Consider the following 27,022-nt stretch of genomic DNA (forward strand, 5'->3'; position numbering starts at 1 on the left):
CAGATCTCCTCCTTCCTCTCTGAGTGGGTGGACCTCTCCTCTTCCCTTCTGGTCTTGACCACTCAACTCCTCCTTCTTGGAGACTTCAACATCCACCTGGATGCTTCCTGTCCTTCCTTTGTACTCTTTCATGACCTCCCCTCTGGCCTGACTCACTCTGCAGGGCACACTCTGGATGTTCTGATCTCCTCAGACTCCTCCTTTCTATCCCTCTTACCCTCCTCTCTCCTGGATTGATCACTTTCTCCTTTCCTCCCTTCTCACTCTCTCTACCCCACAGGCCAAGCCAACTCCATCACTGCCACCCACCTTCTCGGTCATCCGACCCTTGAAGCGAGTGTCAGTTGAGGCTTTTGCTGTCACTTTCTCACCCTCCCCTCCCCCCTTGGCTGACTCACACCCTGACATAGCCCTTTCCATGCACAACTCTGCTATATCTGATACTCTCGATGTTCTTGCCCCTGTCATGAGGATCCGCCTGAAGCCCAATGCTAAGTGCAACTCCTGGTACGATTCAGAGCTCACCCTCAAATGCAACTGCAGGGTGGCTGAGCAGAAATGGCGTGCTTCAGGTACATCCTCTGACAAACTGGCCTGCTGCCTGCTCCAAAGGCAATACCGGCTCTCTGTCCTCACCAAGAAAAAAACTCACATCCAAGCCCACGTCTCTGTGGCATCTAACAACTTGGCTGAACTGTTTAAAATCTGCAAGGAACTGGCCAATCCTGCTTCAGTTTCAACCTCTCCTGTCCCTTCCCAGCCCCTCTGCACAGCACTGGCTTCTCACATCATCTCTAAAACTCAGGACATCCTGTCCTCTCTCTCCTCCTCTCCCCTTCCACCTCCTACTTCCTCTGGCCCTTCTTCGGCCACCTCTCCTCCCTCCTTCTCTGCCTTTCCCCTGTTTTCCCCAGATGAGGATTCTAGACAAGTCCGATCTATGAAAGTCTCATCAAAACAAGTCCATCCCTGTTCCTCCAAAACCATCAAGGACCACATTGACTCCCTGGCCCCTGCTCTGGCCGACTTCTGCAACTACTCCCTTGCCACTGGAGTCTTCCCTTCCCCACTGAAGCACTCCCTTGTACACCCTCTTCTTAAGGAACCCTCTGCCGACCCGTCCTGCCTGGCTAACTACTGCCCAATCTCCATCACTCCCTTCCTGGGCAAACTCCTGGAAAAGCTGTCCATCTCCCAGCTCAACATTGAATCTGTTGGTTGTCTCCATGATCATCAGTCTGGTTTCAGAGCTGCCAGAAGCACGGAAACTGCTCTCCTGAACATCCGTGAAGACCTGCTCTTCAACCTTGATTTCAACACCCCATGTGTCCTCATTTTACTTGATCTCTCTTCTGCCTTTGACACGGTCAACCACGCCATCCTACTCAACTGTCTCAGTGATAACCTGAGAATCACTGGTCAGACCCTGGCGTGGCTGGCTTCTTTCCTCTCTGATCAACCCTCCCAGGTTCAACTTGGGTCCTTCCTCTCATCTATCTCCATCTCTACCTGTGGTGTTCCCGAGGGGTCTAACCTCTCTCCCTGGCTTTTCAACCAATACCAGGCACTTCTTGCCCACTGCATTGCTGCGCTCTGCCCCAACTTCCAGTGCTATTCGGATGACACTCAGCTTATTTTCAGGCTACCTTCAGCCACCTCCTCTCCCTCTTTCATCTCTTGACTGTCTGTCTGCCATCCACGAGTGGTGTGCCGCCAATGATCTCTGCCTTAATGCCAGTAAGACTGAGATTCTCCTCATCTGCAAACCCTCTCACTCCTTTCCTGTCACTCTCTGGCCGGCCTCTCTTGGCCCCCTTCCTACTCCCACCTGTGAGGCAAAAAAAACCTTGGGGTCATCTTCGACTCCACACTCTCCTTCTCACCTCACATCTCTGATATCTTAAGAAGTCACACTACCAGCTGCACCTCCTCCGAGGTATTCTTCCTTTCCTCTCCTTCCCCCAGAAGCTCACTGTCTCCAGAGCTCTGGTTCTCTCTAGGCTGCACTATTGCAACAGCCTCTTTCTAAATCTGCATGTTTCTACTCTCCGCCCTCTGCAACTCATCCAGAACAGGACTGTGATACTTGTCCTTGGCCTCAAGCCCAGGGATCGTATCTCTCCAGGACTGAAATCTCTGCACTGGCTCCCAGTGGCTTGCGAAGATTAAGTTCAAAACCCTCTGCATTGTCCACAAGGCCTTCTGGGGCCTGGGGCCTCAATACCTTCACCTCTCACTTACTAAATATCTCCCTTCATGAGCTCTTCGCTCATCCGCCTCCAACTACCTCAGAGTCAGTCGCTTCTCCAAGCAACGAGTTGGAGGTAGTTCTCTTTCTTCTGGTGGGGCCTCCCGTTGGAACTGCCTCCCTGCCTCCCTGACACCTGAGGAGAATCATTTCCGGTTCCGGAAGCACCTCAAACCTTTCTCTTTGCTTCTGCTTTTTCTCCTCCTCCCCGCTGCTGACTTCCTGGCTGAAACTGAATCTGCACTGGTTACCTGGCCATCTTCTGATCTCAGGCCCAGGTCTCCTACCCACACCAGTCTCACCCCTGCACTGCCTCCCTGGCAACCCCAGCACTATGGGACGGTTTTCTGTATCCCTAACAGTCCCACTACCACCTGATGTCTGCACTTATCCTTGCACTTGCCACTAGTGTACCGTATTTTTACTTATTGTTATTTATTCTTTTTCCCATGTACTGCTCTTTCCCCTCCCCCTTTCCCATGCACTTGCGCAATCTGAATGACACCTGGCCTAGTAGGATCGTTGTCTCTGTCTCCCCTCTGTTCCCCTCCCTTGCCTCGTTGCGCCTTGAAACACTTGTGTATAGGCGTATTATAAATGCCATATCATATCACATCATGGCAAGTCTTGGTGACAGACGTGATAGAACACGTAAGAAGTCTGTACTAAATTCGAACCCACGCATCAAGCGCGTGACACTCTGCCAAAACAAAAACAATTCATTTAGCAGGGCTGTGAATGTTGTAGGTGTCCAAGCAATCCATGGGGTGCCACGAATTCAAACGTATGGTGTGATTGTATAGAGCTACAACAAAGCATTTTTCCAGAACAGTTTCTCTAAATATATTAATCCAACATTCCTTTCCACAGTAAATGCGTTGAGCATTATTACAATTGAAACTAAGTTCAGCCACCCACCACAACCTGCCTTAACTTCCGCACCTGCCTGCATTTTAACAGCCGTTCAGATAACACAGCGAGCTAAACACTCGCCCTTGATACCTATGCGCAGCCTCGGGCAGGCTCCAATGCCGGGCTTTCATGCATGGGCGTAATTTTAGGGGGGGGACAGGGGTGTTTGTCCCCCCCAACTTTCATGGTACACCATTATGTCCCCATTCTTTTGGCTGGGGCACCTTTTCTTTAGATGTCATGCCCCACCTCCCCCAACATTTTCAGCAAAGTTACTCCACTGCTTTCATGCTTCGTGTCTTCTGCTATTTCAGCGCTTGGAGACCTATGGGTGTGTAGTAGTGCCATATAAGAAATACATTATTATTATTACCCTCTTTCCCACTTCACACTACTGGGGAGCTGCGGGGACAGAGAACATGCCGTATCCGCCTGCCGAGAGGCCAGGCACATGACTTTCATACTGCACTGGCAGGATGACATAGTGGGAGGATACAGCATAGAGAAATGTCGTATGCAGTAGTGGCTGTTGTCCCTTATGGGAGCCACACACAACAAAACTACATCTTTCTTTCCGCAACCAAAAACGACCTCGATTGTGTTAAAATAGCACTGCAAGATGTTAACAATGGTCCTCAATACAAATCAAGGGATGCCTTTGCCTAGCTTAAAATGAAACATCACAATACATATGCAAAAAAACTTCCAAAGACACGAACATGACATGTCTGTGCGAGGAAGCTGCTTGTGAATTTGTAAATCTTAAATAATATGAGGCATATCTGCACCACATTCCAGTTCATCTAGTCACAATTAGCAAGGAATTGAATCAGTGCCTGCACAGTTGATGGGTGGGTCAGAAAAGACGGATTTATAACAGCATCAAGGAGAAAAAGCTGATTAGTCAAATGGTAAAATCCTTCCACACGTTGAGCAGTAGTTTCTCAAATGTTCTCAGACATATTTCTACATTTTTTTTACAAGCATGGTTACATTTGATAGAGTTTCGTCATTGTTGGTTTCCTTGCTCGGGCAGGGCAAATGTCCCAATGATCCTTCAAGTTAGACGGTCCACAGTATCTAGAGCGTGGAGAGAGAACGCGGCTGCGTTGGGTGTAATAGATCATTTCTTTGAGGAAGGGGAAAGACTGCCCCTGTTCATTTTACATTCATCGTGCACCCCTGCAAGGCAATTTTGAAGCATTATTTACAATTGGTCAATAACTGTACTGTTAAAAAATGGACTTAATTTTAATACCATTTTGCACTGGATCCAATTTGAACCACGTGCAAACGCCGGTGCAAAATTGCACTGCACCAGTAATAAATCCAAAGACATATTGAACTCAATGTGTGATTGTTACTTCTCTTGACATCACTTCCCATGCCATATGTTCCTGAGTGCCCCCGTTATTTTTCAGCACTTGTGCCCTGGAAAGGGTATGAGTGCACCCAAGTCACTTATATGCTGCCTTTGCACTAATGTCCTGCTTAAGGGGCACAGAGAAAACATTTACGGTTTCCGTAGCGCAGGGGTCTGCAATCTTAGTCGTTCCGTGTGATTTGGCCTATAAAACCCATGATCGCTTACCATTGACTATGCTGGCTAGGGCCATAGTCCAAAACATCTGGAAATCTAGAGGGCAGAACCGTACCCTGGCGTATGTGCTTTAGCAGTTATGCACGCCACTGCCTCCTAGCATGCAAGCTCTGACAAGTTCTGTAATTTAACTCCTGAGCAAGTGCACATCTGCAGTAACATCACTGACACTTTTCCAACATAAGAACTCTAAGATGCTCATTAAGGCTTGATATAAGCAGCGCTGAGTGGAAAATCACGCTTTCTTAAAGGATGAACGCTCACTGATTTATTCTGGTGTATTGATCATTGGGAATGGCACTGCCAGATTTAATTAATACAAGAGTCATGTATGCAATGCAAAGAACATTTGTTTTGGGAGTACAACACGCCTCTTTTTTCTATCTCCGCAGTAACACTCTGCAGTCATGGGGGACTCAGAAATGGCGGTGTTTGGGGAGGCTGCGCAATACCTGCGTAAGACTGACAAGGAACGGCTGGAAGCCCAGAACAAGCCCTTTGATGCCAAGAACACCTGCTACGTAGATGACGAAAAAGAGCTCTACGTCAAAGGAACCATCACTGCCCGAGAGGGTGGCAAAGTCACTGTGAAGACCGACGATGGAAGGGTAATGAGCAAATCTGCGTGAGCGACAACAAAAACAAGTGTATATAACTGGCCGTGTAACGTTTTCCGTGTTTGTTTGTTTCTTTCCAGACTGTGACAGTCAAAGACACTCAGGTCTACCCTCAGAATCCTCCCAAGTACGACAAGATTGAAGACATGGTCATAATGACCCATCTGAATGAGCCCTCTGTGCTGTATAACCTCGCTGAGCGATACGCGGCCTGGATGATCTATGTAAGTATTGCAGACCTTGTATCACATATAAGCTGCTCCAGCAGGCCCCTGGGCCCTGAGACCACAGAGTTAACATGATGGAGGATGTGAAACAATAACACATTACTTGCTCCTCTCTGCTGATCTGCTGGTGTTCCAATGAAGGTTTGTAGCATAACATGTGTTCGGAAAAAAACAGACATGCATCTGTAAACTTTACTTACAATGTCTTCCCAAATGTGCGGGGACAGGAATATATACAACACATTTAGTTAATAGATGTGGAACTTCACACAAGTACTGCAAACAAATTTAACTCTAAGGGCCTGATTCATTGAACATTTAGTAAGGGGTGAAGTGACTTTGCACTGCCAAAAAACACCCGGATTCACAGAGCAGTGCAAAGTGGATTTGTGCAGTCCAAAGTCACTTCCCACCACACTAAAAGTTCCATCAATTAGGCCCTATCAAATCAGATAATGATTATGCGCACCCATAAAATGATTGCATCTTCAAACACCTGAATACCACGGGGTATAGCACTTTCTGAAGCCTTAAATTTTATAAAAAACACATCTCATCATGTGTTTATGATCCGGGAGCAAAATAAGGACCATCACACGTTCTATGAAACGTTTTCTGTCCTTTGATAACAATAGCAGTTCAAAGTCACTACTGCAACAATGATTCCTAATTAACCTCTTTAATTGCAGACCTACTCTGGTCTTTTCTGTGCCACTGTTAATCCCTACAAGTGGCTGCCAGTGTACAATCCTGAGGTGGTCAATGCCTACAGAGGCAAGAAGCGTCAGGAAGCCCCACCTCACATCTTCTCCATCTCTGATAATGCCTATCAGTTCATGTTGACAGGTAACGTTTCTCTTTGGTGGCTACATAATTATTTTCAAAAGCACATACAGAAAACAACATTTTTGAAGCAAATCCTATTCCTAACAAAAAATCTTCTCTCATCAGATCGTGAAAACCAGTCTGTTCTGATTACGTGAGTATAATCTTGTCAATAGGAAGTGATTATGCGTGTATTGTGCTTAGGGTTGAGTTGGGTTTGTGCTACAGTTTTTAATTGTCCTCTCTATACCATTAGTGGAGAATCTGGTGCCGGAAAGACTGTTAACACCAAGCGTGTCATCCAGTACTTTGCAACAATTGCAGTGGCTGGTGATAAGAAAAAGGAGGCCCCAGCCATGTCCAACAAGCTGCAGGTTTGTACACTCTTAAGAATATTTTTAATATATTCTGCTCATTAGCAATCGTGTAATCAACTAATGAGATTGCATGCAACATTGCTTCTCTAGGGAACTCTGGAGGATCAAATCATCCAGGCCAACCCGCTGCTGGAAGCCTTCGGTAACGCCAAGACCGTGAGGAATGACAACTCCTCTCGTTTTGTAAGTCTTTCGCACTTCTTCACTGACACGCATTCATAGCCTGTTTACAGAAACCCGAAGTCACTGAAACCTCTTTATTAACCTGTAGGGTAAATTTATCAGAATCCATTTTGGAACCACAGGAAAACTGGCTTCCGCTGATATTGAAACATGTAAGAGATGCCCTTCAATCACTTACAAGGTGTATATCAGAGATGCTCTTAACTGTATGTTCATTTTAAAATTGAATGTTAACTTCCTATTACAGACCTGCTGGAAAAATCCAGAGTAACATTCCAGCTCTCAGCAGAGAGGAGCTACCACATCTTCTATCAAATCATGACAAACAAAAAGCCAGAGCTTGTTGGTAAGTCTCATATGTATTTATTATGTCCACATTTTAGCCCAGGGTAAAAGAACTACATGATACAAGCGACAGGTGCACAATATAACATAAGGCAAAATGATCATAGCTACTGTATAGTACACTCCACTACACTGGTGGTCCCTCAGTCGCAATGGGCGAGTCTTCGGTGTGAATAATGTAGTTGCCAAGGGTGGGATTCGTAGATCTGAGCACGCTTTCCGCGAATGAGCTGCAACGTTTTATTCAGTGGAGTGACTCGGGCCCAGTACCCCCTGTACATTGCAGGCTATCAGGCCAATACCTTTGGCACATAACACAGGCGAGGGAGGGCTCAAGTGTAACGTCTGAATGTATATACATTGTTGAATGACACGCAGTGCTTAAATTCAGAAGTGTTTCCTTTATTGCAGGGCTGCTAATAGAGCACTCTCAAACCAGCAGTTGACAGAGTCAGCATCAGAACTGAAAAAAACGCTTGCACGAAAGGCGGTCCCTGTCATTGTGCAAGCATAGGAAAGTAGCTGTGGAGGGCCTGGCCTTCTTGCCAATATTTTGCTACTGTGCCACCCTAAGCTCCTGGCTCTTAAAGCAACCCCTGCAACTGCCCTGAAAGAGAAGCCGGACGTGATCTCACGGATCCATAACACGAGGCTCTGTTTGATGTCATATCCGTACGGCCAGAGAAAACCCCAGGGCAGAAGAGAAATTAATGTTAGGGTTACACAGGTCGCGTATAGAGACTGGAGGCCATGTCATGCTGTTCTCTTTTGGTGCAAAGACACCGCAGGGGGAGTGGGGCAGTGGAGATGCTTGGGCATTTTTTTCAATATGTTCCTATGAATGTACGCCTGTTATGCCTAGTTTAGGGGAAATCACGCGATGAAGATGATGAAATAGGACAGGTGTTTGTGGTTTGAGCTGGTGCAGCCAATGACACTCAGCTGCAGTCAGCCTATGCTCAGAGTCTAGCCTTGTGTGCCAGATAAAGCCATGGTATAAGCAGGTGCAACTCATATGCCAAGTACAGCGTTGCATGTCAGGTACAGAATCTCATGTTTATTAGGTTTATTTACTTGTATAGCACATGCCACATAGTAAATTGGGAGGCCTGGGGAGGGAAAAGCCATGTGAAGATATACAAGTCTAGGTGGCAAGTTCCTCAAACATGCTTGAATAGCTTTAGGGGGTTCCAGAACTATAGCAGGGAAGTAACAGCTGGGATTGTAGTTCCATAACTCAGTGGCCGCCACGGAGAACCTTCCCTCCCCTCAGCTATTGCATCTAGAGATGGAAACTTTAGAAGTAGTTGATCTCTCCACACACTCCCATCCCTTGACCGTTTGTCTCATATCAGATTTGCCCCACCCAGTGAAAATTCTGCCACCAGACTGCGCATCTCGGAATCTAGTCTCAGGACCAGTATACACTCCACCTCATTACAGCTATCCCAAAAAAGCTAAAGCTCCCTGAATGCACCTGCACCAGACTACTTATCCCTGAATGCACCGCAGCCCACTTACTAAAAAGGCCTTCACAAGACTATCCGTCCCATGTAGTGGAATAGTACAGTACATTGTGGGAGATATCGTTTTTGAAGGATGGTATCTCGAATCGCTTTCTAAGGACAGTCCCAAAATGCATATTTCGGCTCCAAAGCATTCAATGCTGCAGCACTGATCACTGAGGTGACTACACGTTGAAAGTGCATATTCCAGTTCCATGACATCTATTAGACCCGCACAGTGCATTGTGGGGGTTGCAGTGATGAAACATGCATACTATGGAACCAGGTCTTGCAGCAGACCAGTACCATGCACTGTAGGAGATGTAGTCTTATTATGATGAGCATACGAAATAACACATATAATTGATGAAGGCTTCTTGAAACAAAGACTTGGACTATCAAACAATTCCCCTCTCTTCTTGACATAGGCACAGATGCTACTCCAGAAGTCACAGTGATTCACTCAGTAGACCTATCCCTCATGACCACATGTCCGATAATGGAACTGATTTAAAGGGTAGGGTGGTGAACCACAGACAAATGAGTAACGTCAAACGGCCCTTTCAATACTACCGATTAGTCCACCCATTCAGGCTCCTATTGGATAAGGACAATGGGGTGACTTCAGGGGGCGGGATGTCACAGCTGCCAAATAGTTGATTTATGCAGAGACAATAGGACTAAGTTGCCAGCTACAGGACAGGAGAATGACTGGCTTCCCTTTCTAGCTTTCATTCTTGTCATAGGGACTCTTTCATGAAAGGAGACACTCTGAACAACCAATTACATTTCTTAAATGTATTTTTCTTTTCTAATAAAATACCTCTGGTTGACTGCGACAAGTCCTAAACCAAAAAGAAACTGTGCAAAATTATTTCTCCAACTTTAGTGCTTTCTAATGTAAAAAATAACACAATTAGACATATTGACAATTTTTTGCATGAGGCAAGATTTTTCTCTGAGGTAGGCTTCATCGTCATGTATGTTTTACAAAATGAAATTATCAGGCAACCTATATACATATATACACAAAAACAAATTCATTGAACTATTTCTGTTCAACAGAAATGCTTCTCATTACCACCAACCCATATGACTTCCCATCCATCAGCCAGGGAGAAATTGTGGTGAAGAGTATCGATGACGTAGAGGAGCTGCTGGCTACTGATGTAAGTTATATGCTAAAGTTCAAACATCTTTATAACGAAAAGGAACTTTCAGTTTAGCTAAAGTAACATGCAATTAATTCCACCTTTTACTTTACAGGGTGCCATTGACATCCTGGGGTTCAATGCAGATGAGAAGATCGGCATCTACAAGATGACTGGCGCAGTAATGCACCACGGAAACATGAAATTCAAGCAGAAACAGCGTGAGGAGCAGGCCGAGCCTGATGGCACAGATGGTGAGGCTCTAAATGCGGTCTTATTACTGCATAGGAAGTGGTGCATGTAATACTTTAATATATTTGGATAGTGCAGATATCCAAGTACAGATAGGTAAGCTACTGTACTACTGGAGCAAGGGGAGCAATTCATTCTGCTTTTCAAAAAAAGAGCTCCCTTTCATAAAAAAGCAAAAATAGCCAGTGTCCATCCCAGGTTTATAAATGAATGATTATTCAACATATAGGTTAGTTTTGATTTAAATTTCACATTTTGCAAAATACCACCCAATGCTAGTAGCGTTACCACAACTCGGTCCGGCACAATTTGCAGCAGATCACGAGTTGTGGTGGCGCTGTTAGTCCACATTTTTCTTTAGAATGCAAAGGACTCTATCAGGCTTTTCAGTGCTATTACCACCTGCGGTAATATCGCCAGCGCTAATAGGACCAAAAATGGCTTACCACCGACGCATTCACCTCCAGCTCAGAGTCAAAGTAATTCATGGGAAAAGGCAATGCAGAGATGAGCAGCAGGATCTGGCTGGGCTCTAAGGTCCAAACACGAGCTGACCCGGGTAGAGATCGCTACCTGCCATTCTGCTTTCCTGCAATAAAAGACACATGTCAGGTATCCTGCCTGACTACCACCTCCCACAACACAAAACCATTGCAGCTTATTGCTCTGCATTATGTTAAGAAATTGTGAATAAAAGATTCAAATTAGCACAGAAATTAGGGATTAATCCATGAACCTGGTAGTAATTTCTTTAACACCTCCTTTCCACTTTTAGTTGCTGACAAAATTGCATACCTGATGGGTCTGAACTCAGCTGATTTGATTAAAGCACTGTGCTACCCACGTGTGAAGGTCGGCAATGAATTTGTTACCAAAGGACAAACTGTCCAGCAGGTATATATTCCAAAAAGAAGAGGGGCTTAGCAACAAATAACCTCACAAGCAAGTAAATAGTGCTTTCCCCTCACAGTTGTGATCTTTTTTCCCACCAGGTCTATAACTCCATTGGTGCCCTCTCCAAGTCTATTTATGAGAAGCTCTTCTTGTGGATGGTGATTCGTATCAATCAACAGCTGGACACCAAACAAGCCCGACAGTACTACATTGGTGTCCTGGATATTGCCGGCTTTGAGATCTTTGATGTAAGTTTATGTTTTTCACAGGGAATTATAGCTCAATGGCGGCATTTAAGAAGAAACACACATAACAAAACATCTGTGTTTAGTTTAACAGCTTGGAGCAGCTATGCATCAACTTCACCAATGAGAAACTGCAACAGTTCTTCAACCACCACATGTTCGTCCTGGAACAAGAGGAATACAAGAAGGAAGGCATTGACTGGGAGTTCATTGACTTCGGCATGGACCTGGCTCAATGCATTGAGCTTATTGAGAAGGTGGGTCACTATCTAGAGAACAGGTAGTGGGGTATATATCCTTCTATTCTATGCTCAAGGCTCACAGATCTATTCTATATTTTAGCCCATGGGAATCTTCTCCATCCTTGAAGAGGAGTGCATGTTCCCCAAGTCCACAGATACCTCCTTCACCAACAAGCTGTATGACCAACATCTTGGCAAGTGTAAGTGCTTTGAGAAGCCCAAGCCAGGCAAAGGAAAGGCTGACGCTCATTTCTCCCTGGTGCACTACGCCGGCACTGTGGACTATAACATCTCTGGCTGGCTGGAGAAGAACAAGGATCCATTGAATGAATCTGTTATTCAGCTCTATCAGAAGTCATCTGTGAAACTGCTTGCCATGCTCTACAGTGCTGCTGCTGCTGAAGCAGGTAATTACAAATCTATAAAGTATCTAAAAAAATATATGCCCAACTTTCATAAACATTGCTGTATTAACAGCGGTTCCTCATGTGTTTCTTTACAACAGAGGCAGCTGCTGCTGCAGCTTCTGGAAAAGGTGGAAAGAAGAAGAAGGGTGGTTCCTTCCAGACAGTGTCTGCTTTGTTTAGAGTACGTTTTAGACACACATCATTGGTGTACTTAATTCTTAACTCATTCTATCACAATATATCTTTACGGTCTATTACAGTGAATGTTTCTGACTTTATTGGACTAAATCTCGTTTTTACTAATACAGGAAAACTTGGGCAAGCTGATGACCAACCTCAGGAGCACTCACCCCCACTTTGTGCGTTGCCTCATTCCCAATGAGACAAAAACACCAGGTAGAGTATTTATGAAATTACTACACATTTATATGAAAACGTCTAGTAAAGTAATGGATTAAATGTGGGATCCTTTCTTATAGGTGTTATGGACAACCATCTATTGATACACCAGCTGAGATGCAATGGTGTATTAGAAGGCATTAGAATTTGCAGAAAGGGATTCCCAAGCAGGATCCTCTATGGTGATTTCAAGCAGAGGTAAAAAGCGTGTACTCTCTTTGAAATTGAAAAAGGAAGCATTCAGTGCCTTATGCAAAAAACATTGTTTTAATATGATCATGAAACTAGGTGTTATTGTTATATTCTGGAGCACGGGAGACCAGAATGCAAGTCTGCATTGTACTGAGGCTGGGAGGTTTGCAGAGGCAACTCCCACAGCCCATGTGGGAAGAGATGATGTCACTTGTAAAGTGTATGTGCCTGGTACTGACGTTTGCTCCTCTGAGGTGGGAAACCACAATGCTTCCCTGGAAGATGTAGACATAGGAGAAAGGTGTAAAAACAAATACGACAACTTCAGGATGGGTATCACTCCTGTGAAAGTATATCAGAGTTGATTTCCTAAATCATCAAGAACTTCTCTGTGCTGCATTTGAAAGCACAGACTCTGTAAGAATGCATAAAGATAAAGAAAAATACTGCCTCTGAATAGTTTAACATTTGGCTTTCAAGCTGAGCCTTACATACATTTAAAAAACAATCATTTACCATGTTTAACTTGTATTTATTTAGTGTAAACAGCCAATTAAGTTTTTGTTATACATCAATATACATAAGAAAATAATTATATAAAACCATAATATACAGATTATAAGTATAAACAATTTAAGGAATCAATAATTTGAATGCACACAATTGCATACTTCCAATCATCCATTTTTCTCCTTCAAAGTCAACAAGAGATGCAAATATTATCTTGTCTAGGTTTAATGTTTACATATCTGGATGCCATTTTAATACAAAGTCACATTCTATAACTTCAATGAAAAGCTACATTTCATAAGAATAGTTAACAAGTAACATAAGGACAGACGTTAAAAAAGATACATTAACATGAATAGGAATTACCTCACAAGTAAGTGTTTTATTTTTAAACTTGCATTTTCAGTTAAACGTATTTATCAATGTACGTTTTAATGCACCACAAGTAATGTATAAAATATTTTTTGAAGGTACAAAGTTCTCAATGCCAGTGCTATTCCAGAAGGGCAGTTTATTGACAGCAAGAAGGCGTGTGAGAAACTATTGGGTTCCATTGATGTTGACCATACTCAGTACAGATTTGGACACACAAAGGTATATATAAGTACACAACCAAGATCTGAAAAATATAAAGTTTGTGCCGAATTAAAATGAAGTTATACATTTTCTACATCTTTAAAGGTGTTCTTCAAAGCTGGCCTGCTGGGTACTCTAGAGGAGATGAGAGATGAAAAGCTTGCAGAGCTCATCACTCGCACTCAGGCTGCTTGCAGAGGGTTCCTCATGAGAGTGGAATTCAAGAAGATGATGGAAAGAAGGTATTCAATGGTATTGATGAATGAATAAAACATATATCAGCGGGATGCACTGTAGCATTTGTTGAATGTTCCCAACTTCTAACTTGAACAGGGAAGCTGTGATGGTCATCCAGTACAACGTCCGATCATTCATGAATGTCAAAACATGGCCATGGATGAAGCTTTACTTTAAGATTAAGCCTCTCCTGCAGAGTGCGGAGACAGAGAAGGAGATGGCGAACATGAAGGATGAATTTGAAAAGACAAAGGAAGCTCTGGCAAAATCTGAGGCAAGAAAGAAGGAACTAGAGGAGAAAATGGTTTCCCTTCTGCAGGAGAAGAATGATCTTGCACTGCAGGTTCAATCGGTAAGAAAATATATAATGTACACATTCTACAGTGTTTAAAACCTTTAGGGAATAGCTAATAGAATCTAACTCCAATATCATTATTCACTAGGAAAGTGAAAACATAGCAGATGCCGAGGAAAGATGTGAAGGACTCATCAAAAATAAAATTCAGCTGGAGGCTAAAGTAAAAGAGCTGACGGAAAGACTTGAAGATGAGGAGGAAAGTAACGCTGAACTGACCGCCAAGAAGAGGAAACTGGAGGATGAATGCTCTGAGCTGAAGAAAGATATTGATGACCTTGAGCTCACTCTAGCCAAAGTAGAGAAAGAAAAGCATGCCACAGAAAACAAGGTAAAAATTAGAACTATGAAGAATTATATATGTAACAATACAAATATAAAGGAGATGCTTTATAAACATCTTGACTTTGACAATGAAATAATAAGCACAATGCTGAAGAACAATCTCAAATATATTATATTTTCAGGTGAAAAATCTCACAGAGGAAATGGCGGTTCTCGATGAAAACATCTCCAAGGTTTCCAAAGAGAAGAAAGCGCTCCAGGAGGCCCACCAGCAGACCTTGGATGACCTCCAGGCAGAAGAAGACAAAGTCAGCTCTTTGACTAAATCTAAAACCAAGCTGGAACAGCAAGTTGACGATGTAAGTTTTTATAAATTATGTAAATATCATACAAATTAAATAATTTCAAAAGCATTGTTTGCTCATCCAATGTTCATTGGCAACACATTGCTTGTTGCAGACTTGCTGTCAAATTCCAAGAAAGACATATACTTCTCAAAATGTACCCAGACTTCAAAACATTCATTAGTGACTTTATTTTCCATATGTATATATTGTTGATGACCAATTGAAAGGAGAGCAGACTGTAACTCTTTGCTCAAAACATCCCAAGAAAATGTTCAGAAAATGATGCAACTATTTGTCTCTAAAATTTCTTTTCGAATGATTTTTCTGAGATCACATGACACAAAAGTAGTGTGCTAAAGTTTTTTTAAAAAAAAGCTTGGAGGCTATTCAGCGGTAATTGACATTAAAATGTCTTTTGATCCGTACAAGAAATTCTCCATGTTAGACTGTGGGTGCTGCATTTCCTTCAATATATTGTAGATGAATTACTGGATTTAGTATAATTTTGAAAATATCTTTTGACAATGAGCAATGTTTCACAAAGAAGCACTGCAGAAAGGGCAAGTTGATTTCTGGAGTAGTTTAATTGCTGTGTGCTTTAAATAGTCATGCTAGAGGGGTTCATGCATTAAACCGGATGGAGGTGGTGGAAGAAGCTGTTAACAGTAAATAGGAACTGAACAAGGAAGACAATAAATGCATAATCAGTAATTAAGGTATTTACAGATGTGCAATATAGGGGGGATGGTGGTTGTGGGTCATTGTGTGAGAGCATAGTACTATAATATTCTCCCTTCTGGGAGAGATGGTGTCTCTTACTGGACATCTTGGAGGCAGTCACTGATGGAATTTCCTCAATTTCTGGTAGTACAGTGTTTCCCAGTTGTGGAGCAAGGAAGGTGAATGAGCAGAAGCGGTAGGCATGATATAGTTACATTGAAGAAGGCTTGGGAGTGTGAAGGGTTCAGTAGCAGGAGACAGATTTAACCAGGCAGGGAAGGCAAACACACAACTGGATTCAAACACAAGAAGCAGTCATTTGAAAACTGAGTGAGTCTGTTTGGCTAGCCACCGCCAATAACAACGTATTGAAAGAGTAGGCAGGAGTCCCCTGAGTAGACTGCAAAAGAAAACAAGCCTGTTGAGGACTAGGTTAGAAATTAATGCTATTGTCGAGTCACAGGTGAAATGGGGATGAATTCTTACAAATGTTCACTAGTGGGTGCTGTAGCAATGGAGGTGTTGGAATGCTGATAGTTTAGGTCGCCGTCAAAGAGAAACCCGTAATCAGCTCAGAGGAAAACACACAACATAGTCAAGAGGGCAAGCATGGCATGGAGGGTCATGGATTATTTGTGATGATGACAGCAGAGGGAGGAGATGAGGTTAGCTGATCTTGGCTGGGTTCAAAGCAGTAATGAAAGCAAGGGTACATTCTGTGTAGGAAGCAGGGAGAGGGAGTGGGGTTTGCACCAGTGGTTCAGGTTAAAGCACATTCTTTTCTTTAAAAGCTGGTGGGTGGCTGAGGAGATCCATGGTTGAGGATGTGGGTGAAAGGGAGCATAGGAGCAAGCAAAGTACTTGTGCTCAAAGGCAGATTCCAGTGTTCCACATATGACACTTCAGTGGGAAGAGACCTTCAGAGGGAGTTAAGATAATGGAATAAGAGGTTGAGAGATGCCAGGGGGCTGGTAGATTAGGATGATCACAAGAGGGGATGGGGAAAGCTGAACATCAATATGTCTAAAAAGAGGGGACACAATCAGAGTATGCATTGGGGCAGACAAGTTGGCAAAGGGAGTTGGAAAAGACAGAAAGAGTGGCAGTGGTATATGGGGAGATACATATTTCAGTGAAGCCAAAGTCATCAATGTGAAAGGAGGATTTGTTACTGAGAGAGATTGGGCATTACAGAGAGCCAGAATGAGTTCAGTGGAGGAGCTGGAAGAAGGCAAGAGGGAAGATGGCTGCTCCCTGATGGAGACAGGCGGGGTAGATGATGTTGGAGTGGCGGAAGGTGAAGCAACCAGAGTGTCATCCAGGAGAAGGTAGGAAGGCCGGGTGATTGATGTTCTGCCTTCTATCACTTTAGTGGTGGAGAAGGGTTAAACTAAAATCTTCAAACCAGTACTTAGGATGAAGCAATAAAGAAAAATAAACATATTAACGTGGGAAAGTGAAACCTGATTTTTCCAGCAGACCACCCAAGGCAACTTAATGCTTAGAGGGTTTTGATTATTGGATGAGGAAAAACCTTCTGAAGAGTAATGGTAATAAGAGAGAGCTATTGGATTGTTGGAGCCTAAGAACTTCAGATAAATGCAATAGGGCCCTGTTGCTTCAGAGAATACCTAATAAAAGGTATTTCTTTGATCCCAGACTCCCCCTAAGCCCTCAAATTTCAATCATTATTAGGTTGACAAACAACTAACGTAAAGGGCTGTAAGCGGGATTCCTCCATATAAATAATCACTTTAAAAATGTAGCAGTCTGACTAGAAGTTAATGTGTCAGAAAATTACATTATATAATTTCCAATTAAGCACAGATCCTTTGCGTTACTACCAGGCACCACAACAGAGTTTTTGTATTAAAAACATGGCAGTGATACACGGTATACAATTTATTTCAACACCATTTCACCTAATATGCCTGGATTTGGCCTCAGAATATCTTATAATATCCCAACGTTCCAAATTGAGAATTAGTGGAAATACATTCTCCATGCCGGTGAATAACCATGAGAATTAATTTCCAATAATCACCAACATGGGGTCAAACAACAATTCCCCCCTCTCGCTGCTGACCTCCTGGATTCTAAATCAGAATGTTACTTTACACAGGAAAAAAATCAAGATGGCACTTGTCATAACTGTAATGCACTACTATATAAACGAAGAAACAGAGGAAAATAGCATACAAAGTGCTCCCCAGATTACTGAAGCATCGCTAATGTAGCTTTATTCATTTCCTGCATGTTTACAGTAATTTCCAGGTGATTTTATAAACAATAAAACGGCCTCCTTTAAATTCATATGGCATTGGCTGGGAGAATGAACAATATATATTATTTTATTTAACACATTTTTTATTGATTTTTCAAAAAGATAAACAACAGTAGTCTATACATAGTAGGCAATTCAATCAGAACACATCTAAAGCACAAAGTCAAGAGCCCTATCAGGATGAACACAAATAAAAATAAAAATAAAAAAAATACAAAAGGGGGAAGGGCTAAACGTACAAATCTTTAAAAGCATTCCAAATGGTTGTGTAATTATGAAGTTGTTGCTTACATTGGAAGGACATTCTCTCCCTGCTGGAGGGGAGCTACAGGCTGTGAAGCCAGTCATCAACAGTAGGTCTAATATCGCTCTTACAATGCAACAAAATATGTTTCTTAGCCACCACACGAGCTCTGTAGAGCCAGGAGAGTTTAACAACTGGCAAATTAATGTCAGCCGGAAATAAACCCAATACACGTAACATAGGCGTGCAGGGGAGGCTAAGACCCAGCACAAGGTCTATATGCTAGAGGACATCTCCCCAGAATGACTAGACTTTTTGACAAGACCAGAACATTTGTAAAGTAGTACCCACGACATTTATACAATTCCAGCATAACCCATCTGGACTCAACTTACAGGACAACAGCTTCCCTGGGGATCAGTAGATGTATTGATTAATCCTTTACTGCGTAAAGCACAAATCCAAGTCAATCTTAAATCTCCAGGGACCAGCATATATTAAAGACCATTCAATATCATAGAGTTACAACCTAAGATAAAACGTCCATCTCACAATTCATATGGCATTGGCTGGAAGAATGAACAATATTTTAGAGTACAGAAACAAACTAAACACAGATGCTTAAAATGTGCACCTACATTTTCTTTATGCATTTCGGAAAAGCGGTCATATTGCAAGTTCATAATTTACCAAACATACTTTAAAGAATGGCAGGATTAATATATGAAAGAACACGTATCTTAAATATAAAGAATCACACTGAACAGTGTCCTGAAAATGTACATTCTAACATGCATCTAATCAAGACAAGTAAATGTTGTACCTCAATAGATAGTCATTTATTAATTTATCCCCATTTTCTTTTTCAAATATTCACAGCTTGAAGGGTCACTGGAACAAGAGAAAAAACTCCGCATGGACCTGGAAAGGGCCAAGAGAAAGCTTGAAGGTGACCTGAAGCTTTCCCAGGAAACCGTGATGGATCTCGAGAATGATAAACAACAAAATGATGAAAAACTGAAAAAGTTAGTAAACATTAGTAATATGAAAAAGGAACCTCAATTTCCTGATAATTTCAAAGTAATTAATGACTTGGCTGGCGGTGCTATATTCATAATAACAAAAAGCATTCCTGAATAGCAAAGAAGGTAAAGATAACCACTTCCTCTAAAGTAGCACCAATAAAATGACACCCTTAATTACATTACATGAATGAATAATGCATGACTGTATCTCATCTCTACCATTCATAGAGTCGCTCAGCATAAATGCTAAATAAACAATTTTTTAAAAAAAAGGCAGAAAGGAAAATGGTAATACAGTACAACACAATTCAAGGTCCTAACAAATATATTTTTTCAAACAGGAAAGACTTTGAATTCTCCCAGTTGCAGAGCAAGATTGAAGATGAGCAATCTCTTGGAGCCCAGTTGCAGAAAAAGATCAAAGAACTACAGGTAATGCATTTTTTTCAAAAGAAGTGTTGCTGAAAATAATATTCTTCAAAATATCAGAAGGAATTTTTATTTAAGACCACTATTTGGTCTTTCAGGCTCGCATTGAAGAACTTGAGGAAGAAATTGAAGCTGAGCGTGCAGCTCGTGCAAAGGTTGAAAAACAGAGGTCCGATCTATCCAGGGAACTGGAAGAAATCAGTGAAAGGCTGGAAGAAGCTGGTGGAGCCACTTCAGCCCAGATTGAAATGAACAAGAAGCGTGAAGCAGAGTTCCAGAAACTGAGACGGGACCTGGAAGAGTCCACTCTCCAGCATGAAGCTACCGCTGCCGCCCTGCGTAAGAAGCATGCCGACAGCGTTGCAGAACTTGGGGAACAGATTGATAACCTACAGCGAGTCAAACAGAAGCTGGAAAAAGAAAAGAGTGAATTCAAGATGGAAATCGATGACCTCTCCAGCAACATGGAGAATGTCTCCAAATCCAAGGTAATGAAGGACTTGCAGAAAACTGAGTTATTACGAAAGTTTAGTTCAGTTGCTGATACTAAAGTGTGTGCTCTTTTTATTTAAGTCTAACCTTGAGAAGGTGAGCCGATTGTTGGAGGATCAACTCAGCGAGGTGAAAACAAAAGATGACGAGCATCAGCGTCTTATTAATGACCTCACAACCCAGAAGGCACGCTTCCAGACTGAAAATGGTATGCATTTCTCTGCAAATATCTTAGTCCAGAACAGTAATCCCTTTATGATGCACCAAAGCATTTGTACTACCCTGGTGTGTAGCCAGGATTTAAGAGACTGGCAGGAGGCACCTGGTTAGCTGGTAGTGTGGGAACACTTTAGAGAAAGCATGCCATGAAAGGGTCAGGAAAGGTATATAGAAGTCGCGGTGGCACTTTACAGGTTGGCAATGCATTATATTCCTCTGCAAAGAGTTGTGGTCATATTACTTCAGCCAAATTATGAAGATGGGGGCAAAGCTCTGTACTTGCTGCAGATCGTTGAGGGATTTCACCACAAGTCCATTGGTGATCCAGTTGTAGAAGTAGGCAAGGAATGATAAAAGCTCTGAAAACGGAAAATGCTTTGGGGGGTGGGAGGTCACTTGTGCTATGATGCATACCTACGTGTTCCGAAACAACCGTACAAATCAAAATTCAGAAGATCACTTATAAAAAAATAACTCCAAATGTGTTATATACGTGTCTGCAGTAATTAGGAATTCAAAACACAACAGTAAAAAAGCGAAATTATTTTTTAAAAGGTGAGCTTTCTCGACAACTAGAAGAGAAAGAATCCTTGATTTCTCAGTTGACCAGAGGAAAACAAGCTTTTACTCAACAAACCGAGGAACTGAAGAGGCAACTCGAAGAGGAAACAAAGGTAAACATTTGCTGGTTAATCTTCTCGTATCTAAACAGAATAATTATATTTAAAATCAATGCTACATAGGAAAACAAATCTACAAATTGAAATGAAAAATGAGTGTGACTACCCTGAGAGAGCAGTGAGAAACATTGTAGTATCACACACATGGGCAATTTCTCTTGGTGTAGAACGCAGACGTTGCATCTGTCGAGGCCCAGTATTTATATTCAAATACTATTTCTAGTGGTGAGACTCTTAGCTTATAGCATCCATTGATTATTCATTTTACAAATGTAGCACCAACTTGCAAATGAGTCAACAATGCACACCCTATAAATGGGCACAGTCTGTCATAAGTCATCAATAATATGACAAGGAAACACTAACAGGGGAAGAAGATGAACCTCATACTGTTAAAAATAGCTAAAAAAGAAAACAACCTGCAAGTAATTTAGAGACCACATATTACAGTATAATAGTACCCGTGACTCATAACATAATCGTATCTGATGCTTTTACATCTTCATCTGGCAATAGGCAAAGAATGCGCTGGCACATGCTTTGCAATCTGCCAGACATGATTGTGATTTGCTCCGTGAGCAATATGAGGAGGAACAAGAAGCCAAGGCAGAACTGCAGCGTGCTATGTCCAAAGCCAATGGGGAAGTTGCTCAATGGAGGACCAAGTATGAAACCGATGCCATTCAGCGCACTGAGGAACTGGAAGAGGCCAAGTATGTCATGGGCTATAAATAATATGATCATTGCTGAATTAATTGTGTATTGTATATAAATAGCCAGAATCAACATTTGTTCAATAATTACAGGAAAAAGCTCGCTCAAAGACTGCAGGATGCTGAAGAACAGGTGGAGGCTGTCAATTCCAAGTGTGCTTCACTTGAAAAGACCAAGCAGAGGCTACAAGCTGAAGTGGAGGACCTCATGATTGATGTTGAACGAGCCAACAGTGCTGCTGCAGCTCTTGACAAAAAGCAGAGGAACTTCGATAAGGTAAACAACCAGGCACAATGCTTTATAGAAGATATTTCACATTCCTCAGCCAAGAGGACTTATGTTTTTACAATTCTTGTTTTTCCAAAGATTCTAGCTGAATGGAAGCAGAAGTATGAAGAAGCTCAGGCTGAATTGGATGCATCGCAGAAGGATGCACGTTCCTTGAGCACTGAGATCTTCAAGATGAAGAATGCATATGAGGAGTCACTGGACCATCTTGAAACCCTGAAACGTGAAAACAAGAACCTGCAACGTAAGTGTGCTCAGTTCTACTTCAAATTAATCTAACAAAGGAGGCCTACAGGAATGGAGGACTTTTCTTCATTGTGTAATATCCACTTAACTGTTTTAAGTGATGATATTTTAATTGTACAAATCTCATTTTAGTTCATAATAATATCAGAAGAGGATCGTGACATGATGGAATGTACAATAATATTTTGATAGAAGTATCTGTTTTATTTTCAATCAATACTTTTAATTTAAAGGAAACAAAATGGGTTTATTGTGACTGCTTGTATCAAGCAATATTGGGTTTTATTTTGGGTTTGCCCATCATGAACATAAATATTTTGTTATACTCAAGTATCTAAAACATTTGCTTCTAGAGGAGATCTCAGATCTTACTGAACAAATAGGAGAGACTGGGAAGTGTATTCATGAACTGGAAAAAGCCAAGAAGCAGGTTGAACAAGAAAAGAGTGATTTCCAGGCTGCCTTAGAAGAAGCTGAAGTATGTAAACAATCACGTATGGTGCTCAATATACTGCATTAGATGTACTGTTTTAAAACATTTTGAAATTATCTTTATTTAACTTTGTTTTACAAAAGGGATCCCTGGAACATGAAGAGGCAAAGATTCTGCGCACCCAACTTGAGCTGAACCAGATAAAATCTGAGGTAGACAGGAAGATTGCTGAAAAGGATGAGGAAATTGAACAGCTGAAGAGGAACAACCAGAGAGCTGTGGATTCACTTCAGGGTACATTAGATTCTGAAATCAGGAGCAGGAATGATGCTCTGAGGCTGAAGAAGAAAATGGAAGGAGATCTAAATGAAATAGAGATCCAGCTCAGTCATGCGAACCGACAAGCCGCAGAAGCACAAAAGCATCTCAGAAATGTACAAGGTCAACTCAAGGTACTGTATCTTATACAAATCGAGACGCCATACTTCTCGTTGTGACCTTCAATGTCAAGGCTTAAAAACTACATTGAAGTAAATAAAAATAGTTGAATAGTTGAGAAGGTAATTAATGCATAAAATATGCCCTTTCCCCAAAAAGGACACCCAACTTCATCTTGATGATGCTACTCGAGGACAAGATGACCTAAAAGAACAGGTTGCTGTCATTGAACGCAGAAACAACCTGCAGCAGGCAGAAATCGAAGAGATGAGGGCTGCCCTTGAACAGACAGAAAGATCTCGCAAAGTTGCTGAACAAGAACTTCTTGATGCAAGTGAACGTCTGCAACTTCTGCATTCTCAGGTACAAATCCATTTTAAATTAATACATTGCTTTTGCATTATAACAGCGATTTGTTTGTGAAAATATATATGCTTTACCCTTAGAATACCAGTCTTATCAACACCAAGAAGAAGCTTGAGAGTGACAGCTCCCAACTCCAAGGTGAAGTGGAGGAAGCTATCCTAGAAGCCAGGAATGCTGAAGAAAAGGCCAAGAAGGCCATCACTGATGTAAGAATCTTTTTCCAGAGAAATTATTCAATATATTACTAAAGGTAGCCTGAAGTGGAATGCAACAGATATTTATCCAAGGTATCTAACACATTATTCAATACTCCAACAGTAGTTCTGACAACATAGTTAAGAAAGATCCACCAAAGTATTGTAAAACAGGTGATGCATTCTGCAGCCCAATAGAGCGGACATGAAACTTAAGTTCAACCTTTTCTCAAAACAAATATTTTTCCAATCTGAGATACAAATATTCTTTTTAAAGGCTGCCATGATGGCTGAAGAGCTGAAGAAAGAACAGGACACAAGCGCTCATCTTGAGAGGATGAAGAAGAACCTGGAGCAGACCGTGAAGGACCTGCAGCATCGCCTGGATGAGGCTGAGCAGCTTGCAATGAAGGGAGGGAAGAAGCAGCTCCAGAAACTGGAGAGCAGAGTGAGTTACAATCTGAAAATTCACACTGACATGGTTTGTATTCATCAACCTTATAATTCTATATTTTTTTTTATAAAATCACGTCTTAGGTACACGAGCTGGAAAATGAACTTGAATCTGAGCAAAAACGTGGAGTCGAAGCAATTAAGGGTGTACGCAAATACGAGAGACGAGTTAAAGAACTAACCTATCAGGTGTGTTTTTATATGACTGGATATGAATAGAAATGTTTAGCTAAGAAATATAGATCCAAACATGCCTTCAGATCGTTTTTTGTAAAATTATGTCCAGTGTGTCAATTATACAGAAAAATAAGATTCTGTGAAATGCAGTTGTATCTTAGCAAGTCAATCGTAACATTTCAGCAATGGAAAAAGTCAATATATTTTACTGATCTTATGTATATTTATGTGGTCGCTGTTCTAGTCTGAGGAAGATAAGAAAAATGTCCTGAGACTGCAGGATCTAGCAGACAAACTGCAGCTGAAGGTTAAAGCCTACAAGAGACAAGCAGAGGAAACTGTAAGCACAAACTGTTCTGTTGGTATTAGGTATTGCTGAATGAAGGACTGTGGCTGTTTGTGAAGTGGCTTCATATGCGCACATAACGACAATTGGAACTTCAAAACGTATAGGAAACTGTTAATGTGTTTGGCCTTTTAACTTCATCAGCAGGCCATTTATCCTAACTGAGACCATACGATGGTAAGCAAGTACAGCCATATTTACATGAAAGGTTTCATTGTTTAGCTTTATGCCCGTCTCTCCATCCCAATCAATACAACCCAATTTTATTGAATAAGGAAAGTGGAAGCTTGTACACCATGAAATTAGTTTTCTGAGTACAGGTTGTGTCTATTAGTTCAGTCTGTACATTAATTACATTGTTCACTAGTGTTGTATTTATACGTATTGTGAATCTAAACTATGTGCCATTTATTGTTCAATCTAGGAGGAACAAGCCAATTCACACCTGTCCAGATTCAGAAAAGTGCAGCACGAGCTTGAGGAAGCTGAGGAAAGAGCAGACATTGCAGAATCACAAGTGAATAAACTTAGGACAAAGAGCCGTGATGTTGGTGGCAAGGTGAGGATGAACATACATACAGATCTGTTTGCAAGATGGTGACTTTAGTTCTCAGCAGTGCATACCTTTTGTTTAGAGATTATTGGCATTGGAAATAGTTGTCAAAAGATTGGATCTCTCAGCTTTAGAAAACATTAATTATTTGCAGCCATATGAGAGCAATAGCCTGTACAGGCAGTAAGCCAGGGAATTCAAAATGTACATCCGAAGCTAAGTGAGGGATTTTTTTAACATAATCTCAAGAAGTAAAGATGCATTTGAGAGACATATCCTAGGTCTCATGAACTAGTCTTCAGGACTAAGAAGTCCTTCATTAGCATTCTGGTGTTAACACATGAATACATTGTGCTTCTCTTCAATGTGCTCCCCTTTGAGCTTATAGGAACATAGTCGCTTCCAGAACCAAAAAGGAGGTGACCAATTAACAAAACTTTAATTTTTAAATTAAAGACAAACAATACTAAAGCAATGGCGCCATGAAATGGGAATATCCTTGGAGAATGGATGGCAAAATGAGAGTTGGGTAGAAACTGCCATGGCCTTGCTTCCCTCCATATACGAAGACAGCTTAGCATTGGCAAAGGTGAAAATAGTAAAGCACCACTACAGGGAAACCCACAAGAAAATGACAGTAAATAGTTCAGGAATTGTCCGCCTTGTTGTCATTACATCAAAAACATCATCTGACAAGGAGATATGCAGATGCAATCCCTCCCAGTGCTTTATGACATAGAAACATGGAACCTGATTGCTCGTGTAGGAGCAAGCTTTGAGGACCCCTTTGGTTCCTTGGGAGTGAGGCCTACGTTAAAGAGCAAGTGAAGTAAGCACGCATGCCCAATAAAAGCATATGCACATGCAGAATGACATGTGCTTACTAGAATCTGAACCGAAGCAGAGTCTAAGCTGCCAGTGGGAAATACATTTTATATATTGGCATAAAAGGGGAAGGAAACTATAAGAACTAAGCAATTTCTCTGTAATAACCTGTTGGTAATGACTGTGATTCCCTTTGCATTAGGTATACTTAAATAACCATCTTTATTCTTTATATTGCAGAAAGCAGAGAGCGAAGAGTGAAAATGCACCAACAAACAAGAGAACGAGCTGAAATTTGCAAAATGTGAATTTGCCAGACTTCTCTGAACATATTGATCTATTTGTATATTTTTTACAAATCCACTGTACAAATAAAAACCTGAAACTTCTTAGAAGCTTGTGTTTTACATATTGTTCCAACAGAACGTTCATATTTTATTTAATACCATTATTTAAAAAAACAAACATTGGAAATGCCTACAGGTTTTGGCATTCATTTGTCAGGCGCAGCCTCAAATACCCCAATAAGGCCATCGTGTGACTGGTATAGTTACCATACCTAAGATATAACCTACATTTGACACATACCTGTGTGAGAAAGGGAAATGAAGAAACACATTAAGGGCTTCTTGAAAACAAAAAAACAGGCACTAGAATAATAGGTGTAGTGACTTAATAAAGTTACTAAACTCATGAATTCTCAACTCAACTGTTTTTTTCTTAAGTGGAAGTAAAACTGATGTTTCTGCAATTGATTAAGTACTTTCACTCAGAAATACTGATAGTTTAATTTCAGAGATGTTTTGCATATTTAATGTTCTTAAAGATCCTCAAGGCACACATGAATCAGTATTATCTCAAACATGTGTGATGCAAAACATTAGGGCTGCTGATTACTTTACCTTATTTAGCAGTTGTGGGCATTAAAGATCACTCTTCGAAGAAAATGCTGCTCACACTGTCAC

At 41.6% G+C, this 27,022-nt stretch overlaps 1 protein-coding gene across 1 annotated transcript in view; it reads left to right on the forward strand.

Moving 5' to 3' along the window:
• The window catches only part of LOC138569507 (myosin-4-like), a 30,916-nt gene extending 4,470 nt beyond the window's left edge, over positions 1-26,446 (forward strand). Inside the window, exons 2-40 of the mRNA XM_069647542.1 lie at positions 5,153-5,368; positions 5,458-5,601; positions 6,294-6,450; positions 6,556-6,583; positions 6,686-6,803; positions 6,897-6,989; positions 7,078-7,141; positions 7,237-7,335; positions 9,905-10,008; positions 10,106-10,244; positions 11,018-11,136; positions 11,235-11,384; positions 11,468-11,638; positions 11,724-12,030; positions 12,129-12,211; positions 12,339-12,426; positions 12,510-12,627; positions 13,602-13,725; positions 13,813-13,949; positions 14,041-14,296; positions 14,388-14,630; positions 14,767-14,943; positions 19,059-19,204; positions 19,546-19,636; positions 19,732-20,121; positions 20,207-20,333; positions 20,900-21,018; positions 21,541-21,737; positions 21,831-22,014; positions 22,105-22,270; positions 22,626-22,750; positions 22,849-23,157; positions 23,303-23,506; positions 23,590-23,715; positions 23,981-24,151; positions 24,241-24,345; positions 24,578-24,673; positions 25,104-25,238; positions 26,298-26,446. Of these exons, the coding sequence (XP_069503643.1) occupies positions 5,168-5,368; positions 5,458-5,601; positions 6,294-6,450; positions 6,556-6,583; positions 6,686-6,803; positions 6,897-6,989; positions 7,078-7,141; positions 7,237-7,335; positions 9,905-10,008; positions 10,106-10,244; positions 11,018-11,136; positions 11,235-11,384; positions 11,468-11,638; positions 11,724-12,030; positions 12,129-12,211; positions 12,339-12,426; positions 12,510-12,627; positions 13,602-13,725; positions 13,813-13,949; positions 14,041-14,296; positions 14,388-14,630; positions 14,767-14,943; positions 19,059-19,204; positions 19,546-19,636; positions 19,732-20,121; positions 20,207-20,333; positions 20,900-21,018; positions 21,541-21,737; positions 21,831-22,014; positions 22,105-22,270; positions 22,626-22,750; positions 22,849-23,157; positions 23,303-23,506; positions 23,590-23,715; positions 23,981-24,151; positions 24,241-24,345; positions 24,578-24,673; positions 25,104-25,238; positions 26,298-26,318 (5,832 nt within the window). The 5' untranslated portion in view covers positions 5,153-5,167 and the 3' untranslated portion in view covers positions 26,319-26,446. The remainder of the gene's footprint in view (positions 1-5,152; positions 5,369-5,457; positions 5,602-6,293; positions 6,451-6,555; positions 6,584-6,685; positions 6,804-6,896; positions 6,990-7,077; positions 7,142-7,236; positions 7,336-9,904; positions 10,009-10,105; positions 10,245-11,017; positions 11,137-11,234; positions 11,385-11,467; positions 11,639-11,723; positions 12,031-12,128; positions 12,212-12,338; positions 12,427-12,509; positions 12,628-13,601; positions 13,726-13,812; positions 13,950-14,040; positions 14,297-14,387; positions 14,631-14,766; positions 14,944-19,058; positions 19,205-19,545; positions 19,637-19,731; positions 20,122-20,206; positions 20,334-20,899; positions 21,019-21,540; positions 21,738-21,830; positions 22,015-22,104; positions 22,271-22,625; positions 22,751-22,848; positions 23,158-23,302; positions 23,507-23,589; positions 23,716-23,980; positions 24,152-24,240; positions 24,346-24,577; positions 24,674-25,103; positions 25,239-26,297) is intronic.
• The last annotated feature ends 576 nt before the right edge of the window (positions 26,447-27,022 follow it).

The sequence above is a fragment of the Ambystoma mexicanum genome, chromosome 2q, assembly GCF_040938575.1.
Source record: "Ambystoma mexicanum isolate Mex_15411 chromosome 2q, UKY_AmexF1_1, whole genome shotgun sequence".
NCBI lineage: Eukaryota > Metazoa > Chordata > Amphibia > Caudata > Ambystomatidae > Ambystoma > Ambystoma mexicanum.